This window comes from Juglans regia, chromosome 1 (assembly GCF_001411555.2).
Source record: "Juglans regia cultivar Chandler chromosome 1, Walnut 2.0, whole genome shotgun sequence".
Taxonomy (NCBI): domain Eukaryota; kingdom Viridiplantae; phylum Streptophyta; class Magnoliopsida; order Fagales; family Juglandaceae; genus Juglans; species Juglans regia.
The window spans coordinates 22,407,803-22,424,972 of record NC_049901.1 but is presented as its reverse complement, the minus strand read 5'-3'; the positions used below and the strand labels follow the sequence as shown (position 1 = coordinate 22,424,972).

At 35.2% G+C, this 17,170-nt stretch overlaps 1 protein-coding gene across 3 annotated transcripts; it reads left to right on the top strand.

Annotated features, from left to right (window-relative positions):
* The first annotated feature begins 3,558 nt into the window (after nt 1-3,558).
* On the top strand, nt 3,559-15,212 carry LOC108999445 (RNA polymerase II subunit 5-mediating protein homolog). 3 transcript variants are annotated; one of them, XM_018976362.2, is made up of 12 exons: nt 3,559-3,849; nt 3,957-4,016; nt 4,111-4,278; nt 9,371-9,437; nt 11,459-11,901; nt 11,998-12,096; nt 12,188-12,221; nt 12,568-12,689; nt 13,133-13,210; nt 13,944-13,985; nt 14,075-14,152; nt 14,678-15,212. In XM_018976362.2, exons 1-12 carry the CDS (start codon nt 3,643-3,645, stop codon nt 14,732-14,734), a joined length of 1,455 nt encoding a protein of 484 aa, XP_018831907.1. In that variant the 5' UTR covers nt 3,559-3,642; the 3' UTR covers nt 14,735-15,212. The 3 variants fall into 3 exon arrangements, with proteins under 3 accessions (XP_018831907.1, XP_018831902.1, XP_018831883.1); XM_018976357.2 differs by having other exon boundaries at nt 11,986-12,096; nt 12,571-12,689; XM_018976338.2 differs by having other exon boundaries at nt 11,986-12,096.
* Nucleotides 15,213-17,170: the final 1,958 nt, after the last annotated feature.

Below are 17,170 nucleotides of genomic sequence, written 5' to 3'. Positions count from 1 at the left end.
TAAGGTTACGATTTAGTTCTCAAAGCTTATCTTAACAAATTAAATATTGGATTGGTAATTTTGTGAATGTGCAATGGACTTAAATTCCAAATTGATCAGACCAATGGACGAGCTCCGAGGTTGATTCCAACCGATGTTTCATGTCCAAGGTTTATTAGGGGTGCTACTTGCCCACATTCGCTACCTGCCTTCAACTCCTACTTGGGCATGTGTCAATTTTTGGGCCAATAATCCCCCTTCGCATGCACCTTTGAGAGGATGAGACACAACTGGTCATGGATGTTGGTTTTTGTGCACGAGAGTAGATGAAGATGAGAATGGAAGAAATTAAAAGATGAGAAATAAGAGAGAAGAAAGATGAAAGAAGAAAGAAGAGGTGGGGAGAAAATTAGAAGAAAAGAAAGAAATAAGAAGTGGGCCTAAGATTGGGGTTTTTTCAAATATAGTTGTAATATGGCGTGAGCGGGTCTTTTACCAAGTGATCCATCACTCGCTCGATTATTTGAAATGTTAATTATAATCTATTCACCTAACTGGTTGACCAACATATTACCCAACCAGGCAAGATGGAGAGTGAGACGAGTCTAGGTGACTCGCCTGCCAGCGCTAAACCAAAGGAAAATGCGTTGGGTCCCGATTGTTTTTTTTGTTTTTTTTTTAAACTTGATGATTAAGTTAATATTTTTTAATGATGTGAATTTTTTTTAAATGTTTAAGGGATTAAAAAAATGCATAAAAAAAAGAAAAAAAATCCAAATGGCATTGTTGGTGACTTTTATCGTGCTACACCTTCTCGGTGGGTGTAGCAGTGTCCTAAACCAAAATAAATAGTTAGATTTTAATCTCAACATAAATTAAGGTATGTTTGGAAATTATTTTGGTCTAATCTCATTTTCTTCCCAATCATCACTCAAATACAAACACTTTCAAACTAATCATTACAACATTTTCAAATTAATTATTATACATTTTCCAAACTTTCAATTAAAAAATAAAAAATAAAAAATAATTTAACTTTTTCAAATTCTCAAATAAAATTAGTATTAAAAATTATATTTTAACAATATTTTAACTTTATAGTATTTTTTATTCAATTTTTTCTTTCTCATTTACCAAAACTGCATAAAACATAATTTCAAATTATTTCACTACTATTCACAAACCATTTTACTACTATTTACAAAATTCTCATCCCATCTCATTCCTCAAGCATCTCCTAATAAGAATGAAAAAGAAGTTCTTGATTTAAAAAGAGTAATGCTACATGCAGTCGTAAAGTGCGCAAGCGCTGCACAATCGCTTTGAAAAAAAGTAAGATTTATTATTAAAAAATTATTATTTTTTTCATGTGGATCCTATATTTATTCATTTTTTTCAAAGCGATTGCACGATACTTGCACATTCAATTGCAAATATCATTTTTCTTAAAAAAATAAAAAATGAGAAAAGAACATTAGGTCCAGTCTGGATATAGAAACGATTTCATTTCATTTTATCTCATCATTACAACTTTCTTAAATTCTTATACAAAATATAATAAACAATTCAAAATTTTCAAATCCCAAAACAATAATAGTATTAAAAAATAATATTCTAACAATATTTTATTCAATTTTCAATTTTATCTAAAACAATCACATCTTATCTCACTATCTAAAAGGGCCTAAAATTATTCGTTTCAGTTGTCCACTTTAAGGTTGTGTTTGGATAGTGAAGTATTATCAAATATTCTGTGAATATTAGTGAAAAAATATTAATAAAATATTAAATAATAGTGAATAGTAATAAAAAGTAGATAAAATATAATAATAAAATAATAAATAATAGTGAGGAATTGTAAGCGTGGCCTCTCTTTTAAGAGTACTGGCATTGGCCTAGTCAAATACCAGTGAAAGTTAAACTTCAACTTTTTTTTTTTATCTAAAGATATATTTGTAGACCTTTGAGCTATAATGATGGGTTTTGGAGAGATTTGGATACACAAAATATCTCATCTCATCTTATTTTATCATTACAACTTTCTCAACTTTTTATACAAAAATATAATAAACAAATAAACTTTTTCAAATTCTAAAATATAAATAATACTAAAAAATTATATTCTAATAATATTTTATTCAACTTTTAACAAAACATTTCATCTTATGGAAAAAGCTAGGGATCCCGTTGGGGGATCTAGCTCAAAGCTACCGCTCCCTTTTTTTATTATTTTTTTAATTCTTACTTAGTAATTAAGAAAATGTTGTTTAATAATATTGTGAATTTATTTCTTTTTTAAAAAATATTTAAAAGTATTAAAAAATGATATGAAAAAAAACTTAAAATGCCTAGTAGGAGCTCCTAGTGAGAGCCCCCAGTGATGGGTATAGACTCATCATCATTTCATGTCATCTCAACTTTTTATCCAAGCCTACCTTTACTGTAGGACCAAATGTTTATTATTGCCGTGCAACCGCCCCTCTGTTTCCCTCGCATTTCTCTTCCATCTTCCTTGTGTTTCGCAATTCCTTCCATTTCCCTCTTCTCTCTCTCTCTCTCTTGCGTTATTTGTCATAGTCCAACTCGTTGCCTGTTATAAACCCACTAGGTAGAACTCACATTTACAAACTAACTTATAAGAGAAATGTGTCTAGAGACTTATAAACCATCAACCAATCCCATATTTAGTTGATGTGAGATTGTAACAACCACCACGCTCCTCAACCAACGTCCACGGCCCTCAACCAACGTCCACGGCTCACACGGACTGGCTATGCGCTAGGTCTTTTTCCTAGTTCCGGGCGAACACTTTCATGCCGGTATCACTCCCGTACCGCACGATTGCAATCGTCACAACATAACTTTAGATGTGGGGTGGCTATGATACCATTTGTTATAAACTCACTAGGTAGAATTCACCCTTAAAAACTAACTTACAAGGAAAGGGTGCCTATAAATCATCAATCAATCTTATACTTAGTTGATGTGAGATCGTAACATCGCCTTTGGCTCCCAAGAGCTAGTGCACCACCACTCATAGAGGACCCAGCCCGCTGCTGGCCACTGTCACACCACAACATCTCCTGTTTCATCGCAACTCAGCCGCTTCCCATCGCAATTGGCGGTTGCTCTTGTTGGTCAAAACCACAAAGGTATATCTGACACTTGGTTTTCTACAAATTCATGTGTTTTTTTTTAGAAAACAAATTCATGTTTTCTAGATAGTTATGTTTGTCTTGATTTTGGGAATATATGAACTTTGGGTTGAAATTGTTGATTTGTGTGGCTGTTGTAATCGATGGTTGGGAAAATTCTGGCTGTTTATTTGGAGCATGGGATTTCAATAAATTGAGGATTTTGGGTTTTGACATTAGGCTTGTCTCAGATTTGCTATCGTATATTCTTAAATTATTTATTCATGAGCTTCAATGTTTCGTATAAAATAAAATTAAAAATAATTAATATATAAAATGTATTTATAAAATATTAAAAATAAATTTATAAAATATTATTAAAATATATAATATTTATAAAAGTCTTGACCATAAATAAACAAAATTTGGACTCTAACCTCATCAAAAGGGAAGGGTTCTCTTTGCCTTCAAGGTTCAAAAGAGTTCTCTTTGCTCAGGAAAAAAACTCACTGTGCGCGGCTCAGCGAAGATGGAAGAGGCAGCGAAAAAGGGAAGGGTGACCCCACTCGCGTCGCTGTTTCCGGTGGAGGAGGCCCAGAAGGCTGTGAGGCGCGTGCATGAAACGCTCTCAGAAAAGGAGGCCGAGCTAGATCAGTTCCGAGGCTTCATCTCCGACAACACCAACCTCATCAACCTCGTCCAAAAGCTCCCCGAAGGCCTCCACCACAATATCATGGCAAAGCACCCTCCCTCTCTCTCTCTCTCACACACACACACACACACACAAACTTTTACCTCTCTTTAAAACTTACCTTCCTCTCAAATTTTGAACTTCCTTCATAGGTTCCTTTCGGGAAAGCGGCGTTTTTCCCAGGCCGTTTGATACACACAAATGAGTTTCTGGTAAAAATAAAAGTTCTAGTATTTTTATATTCCGTTTACTTGATTGTAGAAGAAAACAGATTTTGTGTTACTCAATATGATTTGTGTAATTTAGGTTCTTTTAGGAGAAGGTTACCATGTGGAAAGAACATCCAAACAGACCGTGGAGATTCTGAAAAGAAGAGGGAAAGCTTTGGAGTCCCAATTTGAGTCTCTGAAGGCCACGATGCAGGACCTTAAGGCCGAGGCTTCCTTTTTTGGCATCACGGCTTCTGAAGCAGCGGTGTGTCTCTCTCACATAGCAGCATGCTCTTTTATATATCAAATAAAAGAAAAAAAAAATCAAACTCATTTAGAAATATTAGTACCTCTTTTATCCAAGAAATTAAACTCAATTTAATTAATGATTCTGTAAAACCATCAGTCTCATAAGCTTAAGCGCTAGGAAATGAGTCGACAATATGTGTCAAGCTCATGGAAACGCTAAAACCAACAGATGGATTGGAATTTATATATGGTGCGAATTGGTTGTGATTTAGAACCTTAAAGTGAAATGAGAGATTGTGATGCATTGTTTTCTGTTTGGCATGCTTTGGATGATGATGTAAGTTAAAAATCTTAGAAGCTATTGAAAGCATATAGACGATGTTTGGGGCACATGATGGGCTATTATTTGAGAGACACACGACATCAACCCGTAATACATAAAACAAGTGGAAGTTTGTTATTTGCACTTTGAATTGGATTATAAAGATTTGGGATGCTACTCAATTTTACTTCAATAGAGCTCTTGATTATGTGCGTTCTCACACCTAAGGTACTAGTTTCTTCAGGTCCTTTTAGTGGACATATATTCATAGAAAGATGGCTTTACTTTCAGTGTAGAGAAGGGATAAAGTAAGTTATAAATTGACCAGAAAGTGGTTTTGAGCTGCACTTGTGCTGTCTTCTAGATATATTCACATGATATAGGATAATGTATAATAATAGTAATTCAAGATGTTTTGGATTAATTAGTAGCATAATTTTTTTCTTTATCAGTAAACAAGAATTTTTATTGATGATAAATAAATATAAGCCTGACCAAAGTACATGGGACATATACAAGAGTGATCGCTAAGCATTAGTGTCTAGTGATACAAGGAAGTCATTGAGATTCAATTAAAATCTATTACAATCGACCAATGGAATAAAATGTTAAAATACAGAACACTAAACTCGTCAATTGTAGGGGTGAGCATCGACCTAGTTAGAGTCGGATTCCCCTAAATCTGACTTTGACTTTGACTTTAACTTGTGTAGGCTCCAATCCGACTTTTCGGAGCAGAGTCGGATTTGGATTTTTTTTTTTTGCTTCATATTTAGCCCATTTTTAAAAAAGAATTTTTTGTGGGCTTTTAAATTTAAAATTTTCCAAGAATTAAAAACTAAAACTAAGCGCCCATTTGGATATTTAGAATATCTCAGTATATTTGTTAATATTAGTGAAATGGTTTGAGTTAAGATGTTCTATTGGGTTTTGGGAAATGAGAAGAAAAAAATTTGAATAAAAATGTTATAAAGTTAAAAAATTATTTGAATATAATTTTTTAATATTATTTTTGTTTTGAAATTTGAAAAAGGAGTATCGTTTTTGTGTTTTGTTTGGGAAAGTTGTAATGATTAGGTAATGATTAGATGAAAAAGTTGAAAACTTGAAATTGAAAAGTTGAAAAAGGTTGAGTCCCACGTGTAAGAAGGTTTGGAGTTGGGATGATTTTAATAATTTGAAAGTTGGGTGTTTGGATGTTAGGCTCAGCTTAAAGTTAGACTGAACTCAGTTGAGTTTGGGAGCTAAACGCATCCTTAATACAAGTTAAAAAAACATAACAAAAAACTAAATCATTCACTGATGATTTACTACAACTTACAAGTCAAAACTTTTTTTTTGATAAGTAAACAAATTTTATTGATCAAAGAAAATCATGAAGGTCCATGCCATTGATGTCAACAACAATGGCCCAAGTACAAAGTGTTCTAAAGAATAAATCTTTCAGCTCCTTCTGCGATCTCTCCTTGTCTTCAAATGTCTTGTCATTACACTTCTACCATAAACACCACATAATGCATATAGGGATCATCTTCCAGACAACTTTAATCTATTGCATGCCTCTTAGATTTGTCCAGCTGGCCAGGATTTCCACCACTGTCTCCGGCATAACCCAAGACAAGTCTAATCTCCTGAACACCTCATTCCATAATACCCAAGCTGTCTCACAATGTAGTAGAAGATGGTTTACAGACTCCCCCTTCTCTACACATGCAATACCAATCTGCAATGTTGGTTGTGAGAATCCTCCTCAACGAGGTTGTCTACTAAAAAAAAGCTGCTTTGAGAGGCGCATTATGTCTCTAAAGCCTTCTCCATGGAAACTGAGTTTTGGGTTCTTGTATGAGAGCCTTATAAAAAGAGCGAACCTAGAATACCCCTTTACCATTGGGTATCCACCACATTAATTCTTCTTGCTGAATGCTAGGTTTTATGGAGTACAAAAGGCTGTAAAAATATTTAAAGCTGCTCATTTCCCAGTCTTGTGCTGCTCTACTAAAGGCGATGTTCCAACGGATCTGTTCTCCTGATATCTCCAATTATATCATTGACTAGTTCTTTTGGAGTATAGGCTATGTGGTTTGGATCTTCCATTGAGGCGTTACAAATTCGGCCAAATTCTTAGGCAGTGTATGAACTTAACAAATGGGTTGGGCAGCGATCCAAATAATCTCTTTGGCTTGTCCATGTTTTCATGGGCCGCGTATTTAATAAATTATAACTGGCCTGAACTTGAGTGCAAACTGAGTCCAACTCGTCCGATAAATACTTTCGAGCTTATAAAAATTTCTTGGGCCAATTATCAATTAAATAGATTCCAATTGGTCCATAAAAAATTAAATGGCTTCAAACTAATTATTAAGCCCAATAAAATTCCATAGTCCACCATAATAAAATTTTGGGCTCGTGGCCTATTCAAAACTATTCGTTAAATATCAAATTGGCTTCCCAAAAATATTGACCAAATAATAATGTCCAAAATCGTCAAGTAAACCTTAACAGGCCTTAAATAAACTTTTGGGCCTATGAGCCCAATTAAAATTTATAGACAACCTCAAAAAATTATAGTTCGTAGCTTACCCAAAATAACTCATTGAACTTAACTTGGGCCCAATAATTTATCCATATTTCATCCCCAATAATATTGGATTGGGTCGTTACAGTTAGAGATCTTCTAGCTTCTTGGAGAGGCATTCGGGGCAACTCTCAAATTGCATCAATATGGAAGATGGTCCCAACATGTCTATGGTGGTGCATTTGGAGGGAGAGGAATGCAAGAAGTTTTGTAGATCAAGAACGATCAATGGATGAGCTTAGAAACTTATTTTTCAATACTTACTACATTGTTTGATTGTAATTGATTTTCATGGCATGATCTTCCATGAATTCCTTGTATCTTTAAACTAGCATGCTTAGATGTTGCTCTTGTATATGTCATGTATACTTGGGCTCTTGCCTACACTTTTGATCAATATATATTTGTTTACTGATAAAAAAATATTATTATATAAAGCGCGTACATAAAACACTGGAGAGAAGGGAATACATTTTGAACCAACAAAGGTTAAGGCGGGGATTAGTACCATTCACAAGAGTCGACAAAAGAGGCAAATTACGGTAAATAATATTATTTTAATATAAAAACAGATTAATTTAAATAATAAATATTTAAAAAATTATATTAATTCATTATTTACACGTTTTATAGTGGGACCCTCATTGACATAAAAATTTATTACACTTTCATCAATTCTCCATTTCTTCACCATTCATCAAGAACTTCCCTACTTTTTCCATCCATACATCCCCCATAGAGTACACAAGATTGTAAAACTCAGTGAAAGCATCAACTTCCCAGTCTTGTGCGGTATGAAAAAAGGGACATTCCATTGGTGTAGAACACTGGATAGGTCTAGGAGATCTGTGATTGATACTTCCTGCAACCTTGCAATTCCATAGATTTCTGGATATGATTCCTTGGTGGCCTTGTTTCCACACCAAAGATTATGCTAAAATTTAATTCTGGACCCATCACCCACCTCATGGCTAGTGTAACTGTAGAAAACCCCCATCCTTGTATGCTTCTATAGCCCCACCCCATGTGGTCCACTCACCTCATTCGAACATCAGCCGCCCCAAGTCCCACCAAATTTTGAATCAATACGGGCTCTCCACAATGTCCCTTTCTATTTGGTATCTTCACAACCACTTTCCCAATAGAGCCCTGTTCAAAACCACAGATTCTAAACTCCCAGCCCACCCCAGAGATTGGGGTGCACCCCTTGGACCATTTTGCAAGGTAGAATTTAAACTCATCATCCATGTGCCTCCATAGAAAATCCCGCTGTAGCTTCTCTATGTGATGGGCAACTTTTGTGGGAAGTGGGAACGAAGACGAGAAATAGGCGGGCAAATTGGAAAGAGTACATTTTATCAAAGTAACCCTTCCACCTTTAGATAAATACATCCTCTTTCAAATAGCCAATCTTCGTTCTTTTTTTTATTTATTTATTTATCAGCCCATCCCAAATACTTTGACTTGAATGATGCACTCAATGGGAGACTGAGATATTTCATTGGTAAAGAAGAAGCTTTGCCCCCCAAAATGTGATCCATGTTCTCCACACCAGGAACATTTCCCACTGGAACCAAAGTAGCAGAAAAATTATACAGGGACTCTAGCAAGACGTTGAAAACGGCCCACGATTTTGAGAATAGTTAATCTTTCTTTATGTAATTGATACATTTGTAGCCTACATGTTTGTGCATGTTGTCTGTGATTATGCTATGTGACTTAGAGCGGATAAGTCTCTGATGTGGCAACCCTTTTGCTAGTCAATTGTGCAAGTATATAATTGTGGGCACCTGCTTTTTTTAATGAACTGCATTATCTTTGTCTTACTGTTTTCTGAAAAAACATAGCTTTGTTGATTTTTTTATGACATTGGCCATTGAATATTTACATATTAATAATGCCTTGTCTCTGACATCATATAGACTTGTATTTTATTTTCTGAAAAAACATAGCTTTGTTGATTTTTTTTTTATGACACTGGTCATTGAATATTTACACACTAATAATGCCTTCTCTCTAAGGTCAGAGACCTCTTTTTTTTATATAATCTATTTTGTATTAATTTCTGTTATGCTTGATTCCCCTTGTCCCCCTTTACAGAAAAAATATTTGCTATCATTTCCTTATGTGCTACTTATCATATAATGTATTTGATGGCCCTAAGTACTTAAGAAATTGACCTGTTGGTATCGTCATTCATTCCTACAACAGGAAGGCCTTGTAGAGATAAGGGAAGATTACGTGGAGGAAAATTTTACTGAAAGGGAATCTCAATCAGGCAGGTTCTTGCCTTTTGTTATTTATTAGTGGCTCGTTACTCAAACTGTTTAATTTTAAAAAGTATTGGAGGGCTTGATTACAATTTGGTAATAATAAACTTCGTGTTTTTTTTTCTTTTGTTCTTTATGTTTGTTTGCTATCAACCCCTAAGGGTTGTCTCAAGGCCTAGGTTCTGAGGGTATGCTCCCCCAAGGTCTAAGGTTTCAATCTTGGGTGTAAACAATTTCTAGGGACCATGTCCCATTGGTGAGAAGCCGGTGATTTACCTGATATGTGTGATGTAGGAGTATTACATGGCTTTGGTATTTCACTGGGTAAAAGAAATGTTGGATTTGCAACAGTAGTCACTTCCTATACCCATCAAAACTCCGATTTAGCATATCCTTAGCAAACAAGACAAAAATAAATGATTGTTATGAAGCAGCCCAGGATCATTTTCCACAAGTTCTCACTATGATTACTCTCAAATTGCCCTTCCTAAAATGCTAGAAGATAAATCGCCCTTCTAGACATCATCCATCTAAGCCCAAACAAATTGAGGACAGCTTGCCATAATGCACAAGCAATGTTATAATGAAATATGAGATGATCCCCCAACTCGCCATCCTGATTCCACATACAATGATATCTCTTTCTAAAATATTCTAGAGGATCTTCCCAACTGGAAATGTTCTAACAAAGAAGGTAGCCCTCGAGGGAACTTTGGTCGAAATGGTTTTCCATGAAAAAGTACCATTGTTGTGAGGGGCTAGTGCATTATGAAAGGACTTGACTTGAAACACCACTCTCTTTGATATGCTCCAAGGGACCTTATCTTACCCACCCAAACTTAACCAAAGAGAATATAATCTATCATAGAAGGAGATATAGAAATCAACGTCCCAATTCTGAGCCATTTCTCCCATTGAGGAGAGCCATTTGAAATTTATATGTTGTTGGTCACCAATGCATTCTTCTCCCTACTAACGTTGAATAGATTTGGGAAAGCCCTTTTAAGAGGCTGATTGTTAGATCATACATCATACATCGTTACATCAAAATACCTTCTCTTATCATCTTTGCCTTAAAATAAGCTCAGCTGGCCGATCTTTGTCATCCAAACAAAGACACCCAATATTCCAACCTGGCTGTAATTGTCATCCACATTACCAACTGGTAGTAACTCGGATTCAGCCAAGTTAATCTTCACATCTTAGACTACTTCAAAATAAAGAAACAAGAAAGGCAAGTGCTCAAGATTTGCTTTACAAAAAATCAGTGTGTCATCTGCAAATAAAATATGAGATGAGTAATCCCTCCTCATTTTGTGTACCTATTGGGAGCTGGAATGATGGCCTTCTGCCACTAATGCTAAATCATTGTATTAAGGGTCATCATAATCATAAAAAAAAAGGGTCATCATAATCATGACAAACAGCAAGGGAGGCAGTGGATCACCCTGTCACAATCCATCTGAGCTGTCAAAAACTCCAGTGGAGAGCCATTCACCAAGACTGAAGAGCAGAGATACATTGAGTTATCCAACCAAACTACTCCCAAAACCGCACCTCCTCGAGACTGAAGTTCTCAAGGCATTATTTCTCATTACAGTTTGCTGGTGGACGACAGTCAACCTGTGCCTTTCGAGCTCTACTTTCGAGGACTTTCTTGCTCTTCTCTCTCTCTCTCTCTCTCTCTATATATATATATATATACACACACACACACATATATCTAATTAGTGTATTTGCTGTATACCCTCAGTGTAATTTCATTATGCCTGGTCATTGCAAAAGTATCTATCTTATAAAAAAAATTCCCAGGCCCTCCCAAGATCTTAATTGCCAAATGTTATAAATGTATGGAATATTGTATATGCTCTAGAGGTTTGATTTATCATTGCATTAATGTTGTTTACATAAGCAAGTGTATAATTGAACTAGTCAATAATTTTCATGTCCAGGCCTGCTCGTAGTTTTATATGAATGAGCACTATTGTCAAGCCTATGTGCACTTATGAAGTCAAATCTACTTTTTCAGGTCCACCAAAAGAACATCCTCCTAGTTTTTCTGAAGCAGATAAGGTGAAAGTTGCAGTTGAAGATGAAGAATATTCTCGTATGATGTCCAGGTTGGATGAACTTGAGAAAGCAGAACTTGAAGCTGAATATGGCAATGAGAGGCATGAAGACATTGAAAATGTTGCAGTTAGCGATGAAGAATATGCTCGTATGATGTCCAGGTTGGATGAACTTGAGAAAGAAGAACTAGAAGCTGAATTTGTCAACGGGAGGGATGAAGACAATGCAAAACTTTCAGTTAATGATGAAGAATATGCTCATATGATTGCCAGGTTGGATGAAATTGAAAAAAAACCGGAAACTGAACGCGGCAATGAGAGGGATGAAGATGAGAAAATTAAAGCTGATTTTGATCGGTCATCAGATCAGACATCTCTTGGTAAAATTAACAGATTCTCAGAGGTAATATTTTGATTAGTTTTTAAGATTTTGGCTAGAGATGTTGAAAGATGATTTCAATCACATTGGATTTTGTCACTGATCAAGTTGGAGTATCAGTCTAGAAAACTGTTGGAACGGACAAAAGATAAAAAGTCAGCCACTGAAGAGACTTTAAGCAAGCGTGATACTCAGAAAGATTTGACTGGTCAGCTAAATGTAAGATAGCCATCTGATACTCGTTCCTGGTGCTATTGTTTGTTTAACAGTTTCAGGTACTGATAGCATATTTCTTTTCAATAATCTGCAGTGCACAGGTTTGACAGTGCAATCTAGACCCAAAGGTTAGTTTATAACATTTCTTTCTTGTTGGTCTTTATCTTTTCTTTCTTGAATGGCAGTTTAGTTTCTAGATCTTTGATACACTACCAGTCACACCTCACTTCTTCTGCCCAGTGTTATATGCCACAGACTGATGGTAATTCCCTCTCCCCTTTTTCCTCTGATGGTATAGAATTTTGATGGGAGGAGCTCCTAACTAATTGTGAATCCATCAAGTCTATATTAATCTTTGACTGTCATAATGACACTTTCAGTGTCGAGTAGGATTGATGAGCTTGCCACTTGGGCTAATTTTTTTATCGACTTGTCATTTCTGCTAAAATTGATTTCTATATCATGCTTGTTCAGAAGAAATGTCGCATGGTAAAGGTTTGGTACAAAGTATAATGAAGTCCACTTCACTTGAGAAGGCTTTGGTGCTTCCTGAAGTGAAGGAGAATGTTCAAGCAGCATCTTCATCGAGAAGTGAGGTATATCTATGTCCTGATTCCAAACTGCACAGAACTCTTGCTGCTCTCTGGTGTTGGCATATCTATTACCTTTCCAAACGGCATGCAAGTAGCATTATAATTATATTACTCTGGGTATCTGATGTTGTGCTTAGGCAGAAGCCACCAATGCTTTTTTGCAAACATGTAGATATTTCTTTTTTCATTGGTGCGTTGGTAGATGATTATCCTTGTCATTTCTTCTAGAGCTCATTTTTGGAAGGCATGAGTTTCGTAATCTTGATTATTTTTCGAGCATACTCAAGAAGGTTGTGTCTTTTAAACTTTTGATGCTTTTGGTGCCAATGAATAACATCATTTTATGGTTACTCTACCTATACAGAATGTTGTTAGAGAAGAATTGAACTCTCCAATGGCAAGGCAATCATTTTGAGCTTGATTATTATTTTTTTGATTGGCACCAGGTGTCCAGGAATAGCGGCCCGACTAATCCTGGGATTGCACAGGCTCTCGGCAAGGAGTTTCCCACAAGTGCACCTCGGGTAATTCAAGGGGATTATCCCCCAGTCCGATAGCCTCTAGAGATTATTTGCATCCAAGGGAATTTGAACCTAGACTTGGGGAGAGCATAACCCCAAGCCCAAGGCCTCTTTACCACTTGAGCCAACCCCTAGGGGTTATTTTGAGCTTGATTATTAACAACTTAAAAATCTGATTCAAAGAGAATCTTTTTGGAATGATGTTACTTTGTATGAATAAACCAAAAAGCACAGATCATTTCGTAAGACATCTAAGAATCCCATATCGTTTACACTAAACGTCCATTTTAGCATCTGTAGTTGCTCTGAAGTATAAATAGTTTTAGAAGGATTCACTTGCAATGCTTTTCAATATTTGTTTTTTTTTTTAATTCTCCCATCTTGCTGTTCTTAAGGGTATTCTAAACTGGTTAGGGTTTCTGAGTTTTAGAAGCATGACTTGGGATTTTTCTTGGTAAATTCCGTAACCTAGGAAAATTGCTTTTTCCCCATTTTAAACGCCATAAAATTAAATTCTGTTGTGGCATCTGTGAAAGCTATGAAAAATGGTGGCTGATTACAGTTATTTCCCATATCATTCAATTAGTGCATCTTAAAAGAAAGAATCCATAGCTCTCCCCATTAGTGACAAGTGCTAATATTTTAATATGGTGTGCACGTGCATGCATACAAACTCATGTACAAACTTTAAATAGATTCAATAGTGCATGGCCTGTAAGCAGCCTTTGTTTTACAGGCTCCTCTCCAGGATTCAAAGCCGGGATTTGATAGTCGCAAGGTATGTCTCTTGTCAATTGGGTGAAATGAACATTAGCTAGTACCTATTTCAGCCTCTGCCAATTATTTATAAGCATATAATTTTTACAGGCTTTTACAGGCTCCATTATAGAGCGCGCACACAATATACACACAAGTTCAAGTCAACAGGCTGCGACTTCATCACAGGTAGACTCACTGATTCTTAATATGTTTTAGGAAAATGATAGAGCCACCGTTAGTGGCTCCCGCTGGGAGTCACCGCTGGCTCTATCATGTGTTTTTTTATGTGTTTTTTTTATAATTAATTTTATATAGATATTTTTAATAATTTTAAATATTAAAAAATAAATAAAAAAATTATAATATTATTAAAAAATACTTCCTTAATTATGAAGTAAAAAAAAATTATTTTTTTATTTTACTTCGTGATTAAGGAAGTATTTTTTAATAATTTTTTTTACTTCATGATTAAGGAAGTGTTTTTTAATAATATTATAAATTTATTTTATTTTTTTTAAATATTTAAAATTGTTAAAAACATCTATATAAAAATAATTATAAAAAAAACACATAGAAAAATACATGATAGAGCCAGCGGTGGCTTCCAGCGGGAGCCACCAGCGGTGGCTTTAGCATCACTCTATGTTTTATGAAGTGTGGTGTTTAGTAGCCTGTCCATTGATGTTGAACAAAATTGTTTGACCATTGCAGTCTACCGGTTCCCAACCTTCAAAGCCAGTGTCCAGATTCAAGATGCAGAGAAGATAGCTGCCACTATTGTCAGAAATCTGCAGACACCCCTGGCAGATTAGGTGATTTTTGGAATCTGATGGAGGTGGGATCAAAACGCCCCCCAGGCCCCAAGCATGTGCCATGTGGGGATCAGCCTGGTGTACATGCCGAGGTTGACTAAAAAGTCTTAAATTACAAGATTTAGTTTGCAAAAGGCACATGCTCTACTACCTTAGCATAGGAAAATTGCATGTGCAATATGGTTAAAAGAGGGTGTGCAGGTACAGGGAAATATCTGTGTCCATCCTAGCATGACGTGAACTTGCATGTCTTTTGTTTCAAGCTAAGTTTCAACCAGTTAGCATGATTTGCTGCTGCAGCATGTACGAAACTAAACACTTGCAATAGATGGGAAAGATGAACCGGGAGTCTCCATTTCCAGGCTTTATTGTTCCTGTTAATATGAAAGTAATCAGTACTATAACGATTAGAATGTCAAGTTGCTTAAGGTCAACCAAACTCTCCAACTTAGCCTCCAATATGGCTTTCTAAACATCAGTTTCAGGCAAGTCAATCTCTTTCACTTGATCAGTTAGCTGTTCAAAGCTCCGCACAGCTTACCACTTCGATTGTGAGAAAAATTGTAAGTAATTCTTTGGTAAAAGTGATTAGCGTTGCCTGAAGTTGCATTTCTCAAAGACTTCCCCAACTCTAGTGCAAGTGAAGTTGTCCGTTGGGTTCTTTCAGAATGCTAAATTGTTAAGCGAACTAGACGATTGTGCATTCACTCGCAACTGCATCCAATTCCATTTCCAATTGAGTGAACATGGTCACCTTCACATGACACACACCATGGTCACTTGGCAGCACCATCTTTGGAGACTTGGAGAGCTCAAAAGCAAGATGAATTTGCACCTCACTTGTGGCAACATAATTGGTATTAGAGAGATGAGTTTGGACGCCTCCTACACCATTTCAGTTTTGATTTTCTGCATTTTTACCTTGCAACCGAGACATTGTTTTTACATTCTCTCTTCATATTTTTCTTTTCATGTCACGTAAGGTTCATCTGCTGCAGCTCCTTCTCATTTCATTGACAGCACGCACCGCACTTTTGATCACAAGCTCTAAATGTGTCACAAGGAAGTTGTGTATTTGTGAAGGTAGCGGGTGTTTCGTGCCAAAACAGTCGGTCATAATCTCTATGTTTCACTTCTCTCTACTTCTGCTCTAGTTGCCGAGATACCCTCTCTCACAATTCTCTGGTTTTTCCTTTACATATAATCATAACCCAAAACTATGGAGAGAGAGAGAGAGGAAAAATAGCTTTTTCCTACCTATTATCCATATACCAGTATGTGTATATATATATATATATAATCTTGGCTAGCATCTCTTGTAAGTAATTCAAACTCCAACTACTTACAAGAGATGCTAGTTGAGATTATTGACCAACAAAGTTCAAGAACCATTTTATTTCCAGAAATTTAAGCGCTCTCCTACTAACTAACATAATTGTCAATTAACTACCGAAAATACAAGGGAGAACTTGACTTACAAAATATTAAAAGCTTGCGGCTAAGGGTTAGAGCTCTCACCGTACTTAGGTCACTTGCTCTCTCTCTCTCTCTCGGATTCTCTCTATAGTTTTGGGTTATGAGTACTTGTGAGGGAAAAACCAGAGAATTGTGAGAGAGGGTATCTCGAAAATTAGAACAAAAGACAAAATATTTACCTTTTCAAATTTTAAAAGAAAAGTTATATTAAAAAATTATATTCTAACAATATTTTAAATTTATAATATTTTTATTCAACTTTTTTTTTCTCTTTTCCCAAAATTTTATAAAACATCGTAATTCAAATCATTTCATTAATATTCACAAACTATTTCACTACTATTCATAAATTCTTCATCTCATCATATCTCATTTCAACATCTAAATGAAGCTTAAATAGATTAATATTTATAACTATCACTTACAGCTTAGTTTTATGTTAATATATATCTATACTATAATATATGTATAAGTTATGGACTAGAATTATATGCTTATGTATATGATTATAATAAAATTTAAATATAATTAGTAACGTATACTATAACAATATATTATGCAACTAGAACTTATCACAAAAACTACAATTTGAATAATAAGAATATAATAATAATACTTAACTAGAAACATATGGCTTATCCTATTATCCATCTATCAATGTGTGTGTATATATATATATATATATATATATATATTAAATGGTTGAATTGAAAAACAAATATAATTATCTATTGTCTTTATCTTATTTATTAATTTTTAATAGTTTTAATTTTATTTTTTGATGTATAAATATTTAAAGTTAATTTATATTATAAATGAGGTATTCACCTGTCACATCTACCCCCATGCATCTTTTGAAGTTCTCCCCTTTCTCATGCTCTTTCAAATCAACCTATTTTGCCCCTACAATGGGACT

Bases quoted from the DNA above. Each gene is read 5' to 3' on its own strand.
- LOC108999445 (XM_018976338.2), top strand. From the start codon at position 3,643: ATGGAAGAGGCAGCGAAAAAGGGAAGGGTGACCCCACTCGCGTCGCTG. The intron at 3,850-3,956 runs GCAAAGCACCCT...CTTCCTTCATAG, and splicing joins GCCTCCACCACAATATCATG to GTTCCTTTCGGGAAAGCGGC. The intron at 4,279-9,370 runs GTGTGTCTCTCT...TTCCTACAACAG, and splicing joins TCACGGCTTCTGAAGCAGCG to GAAGGCCTTGTAGAGATAAG.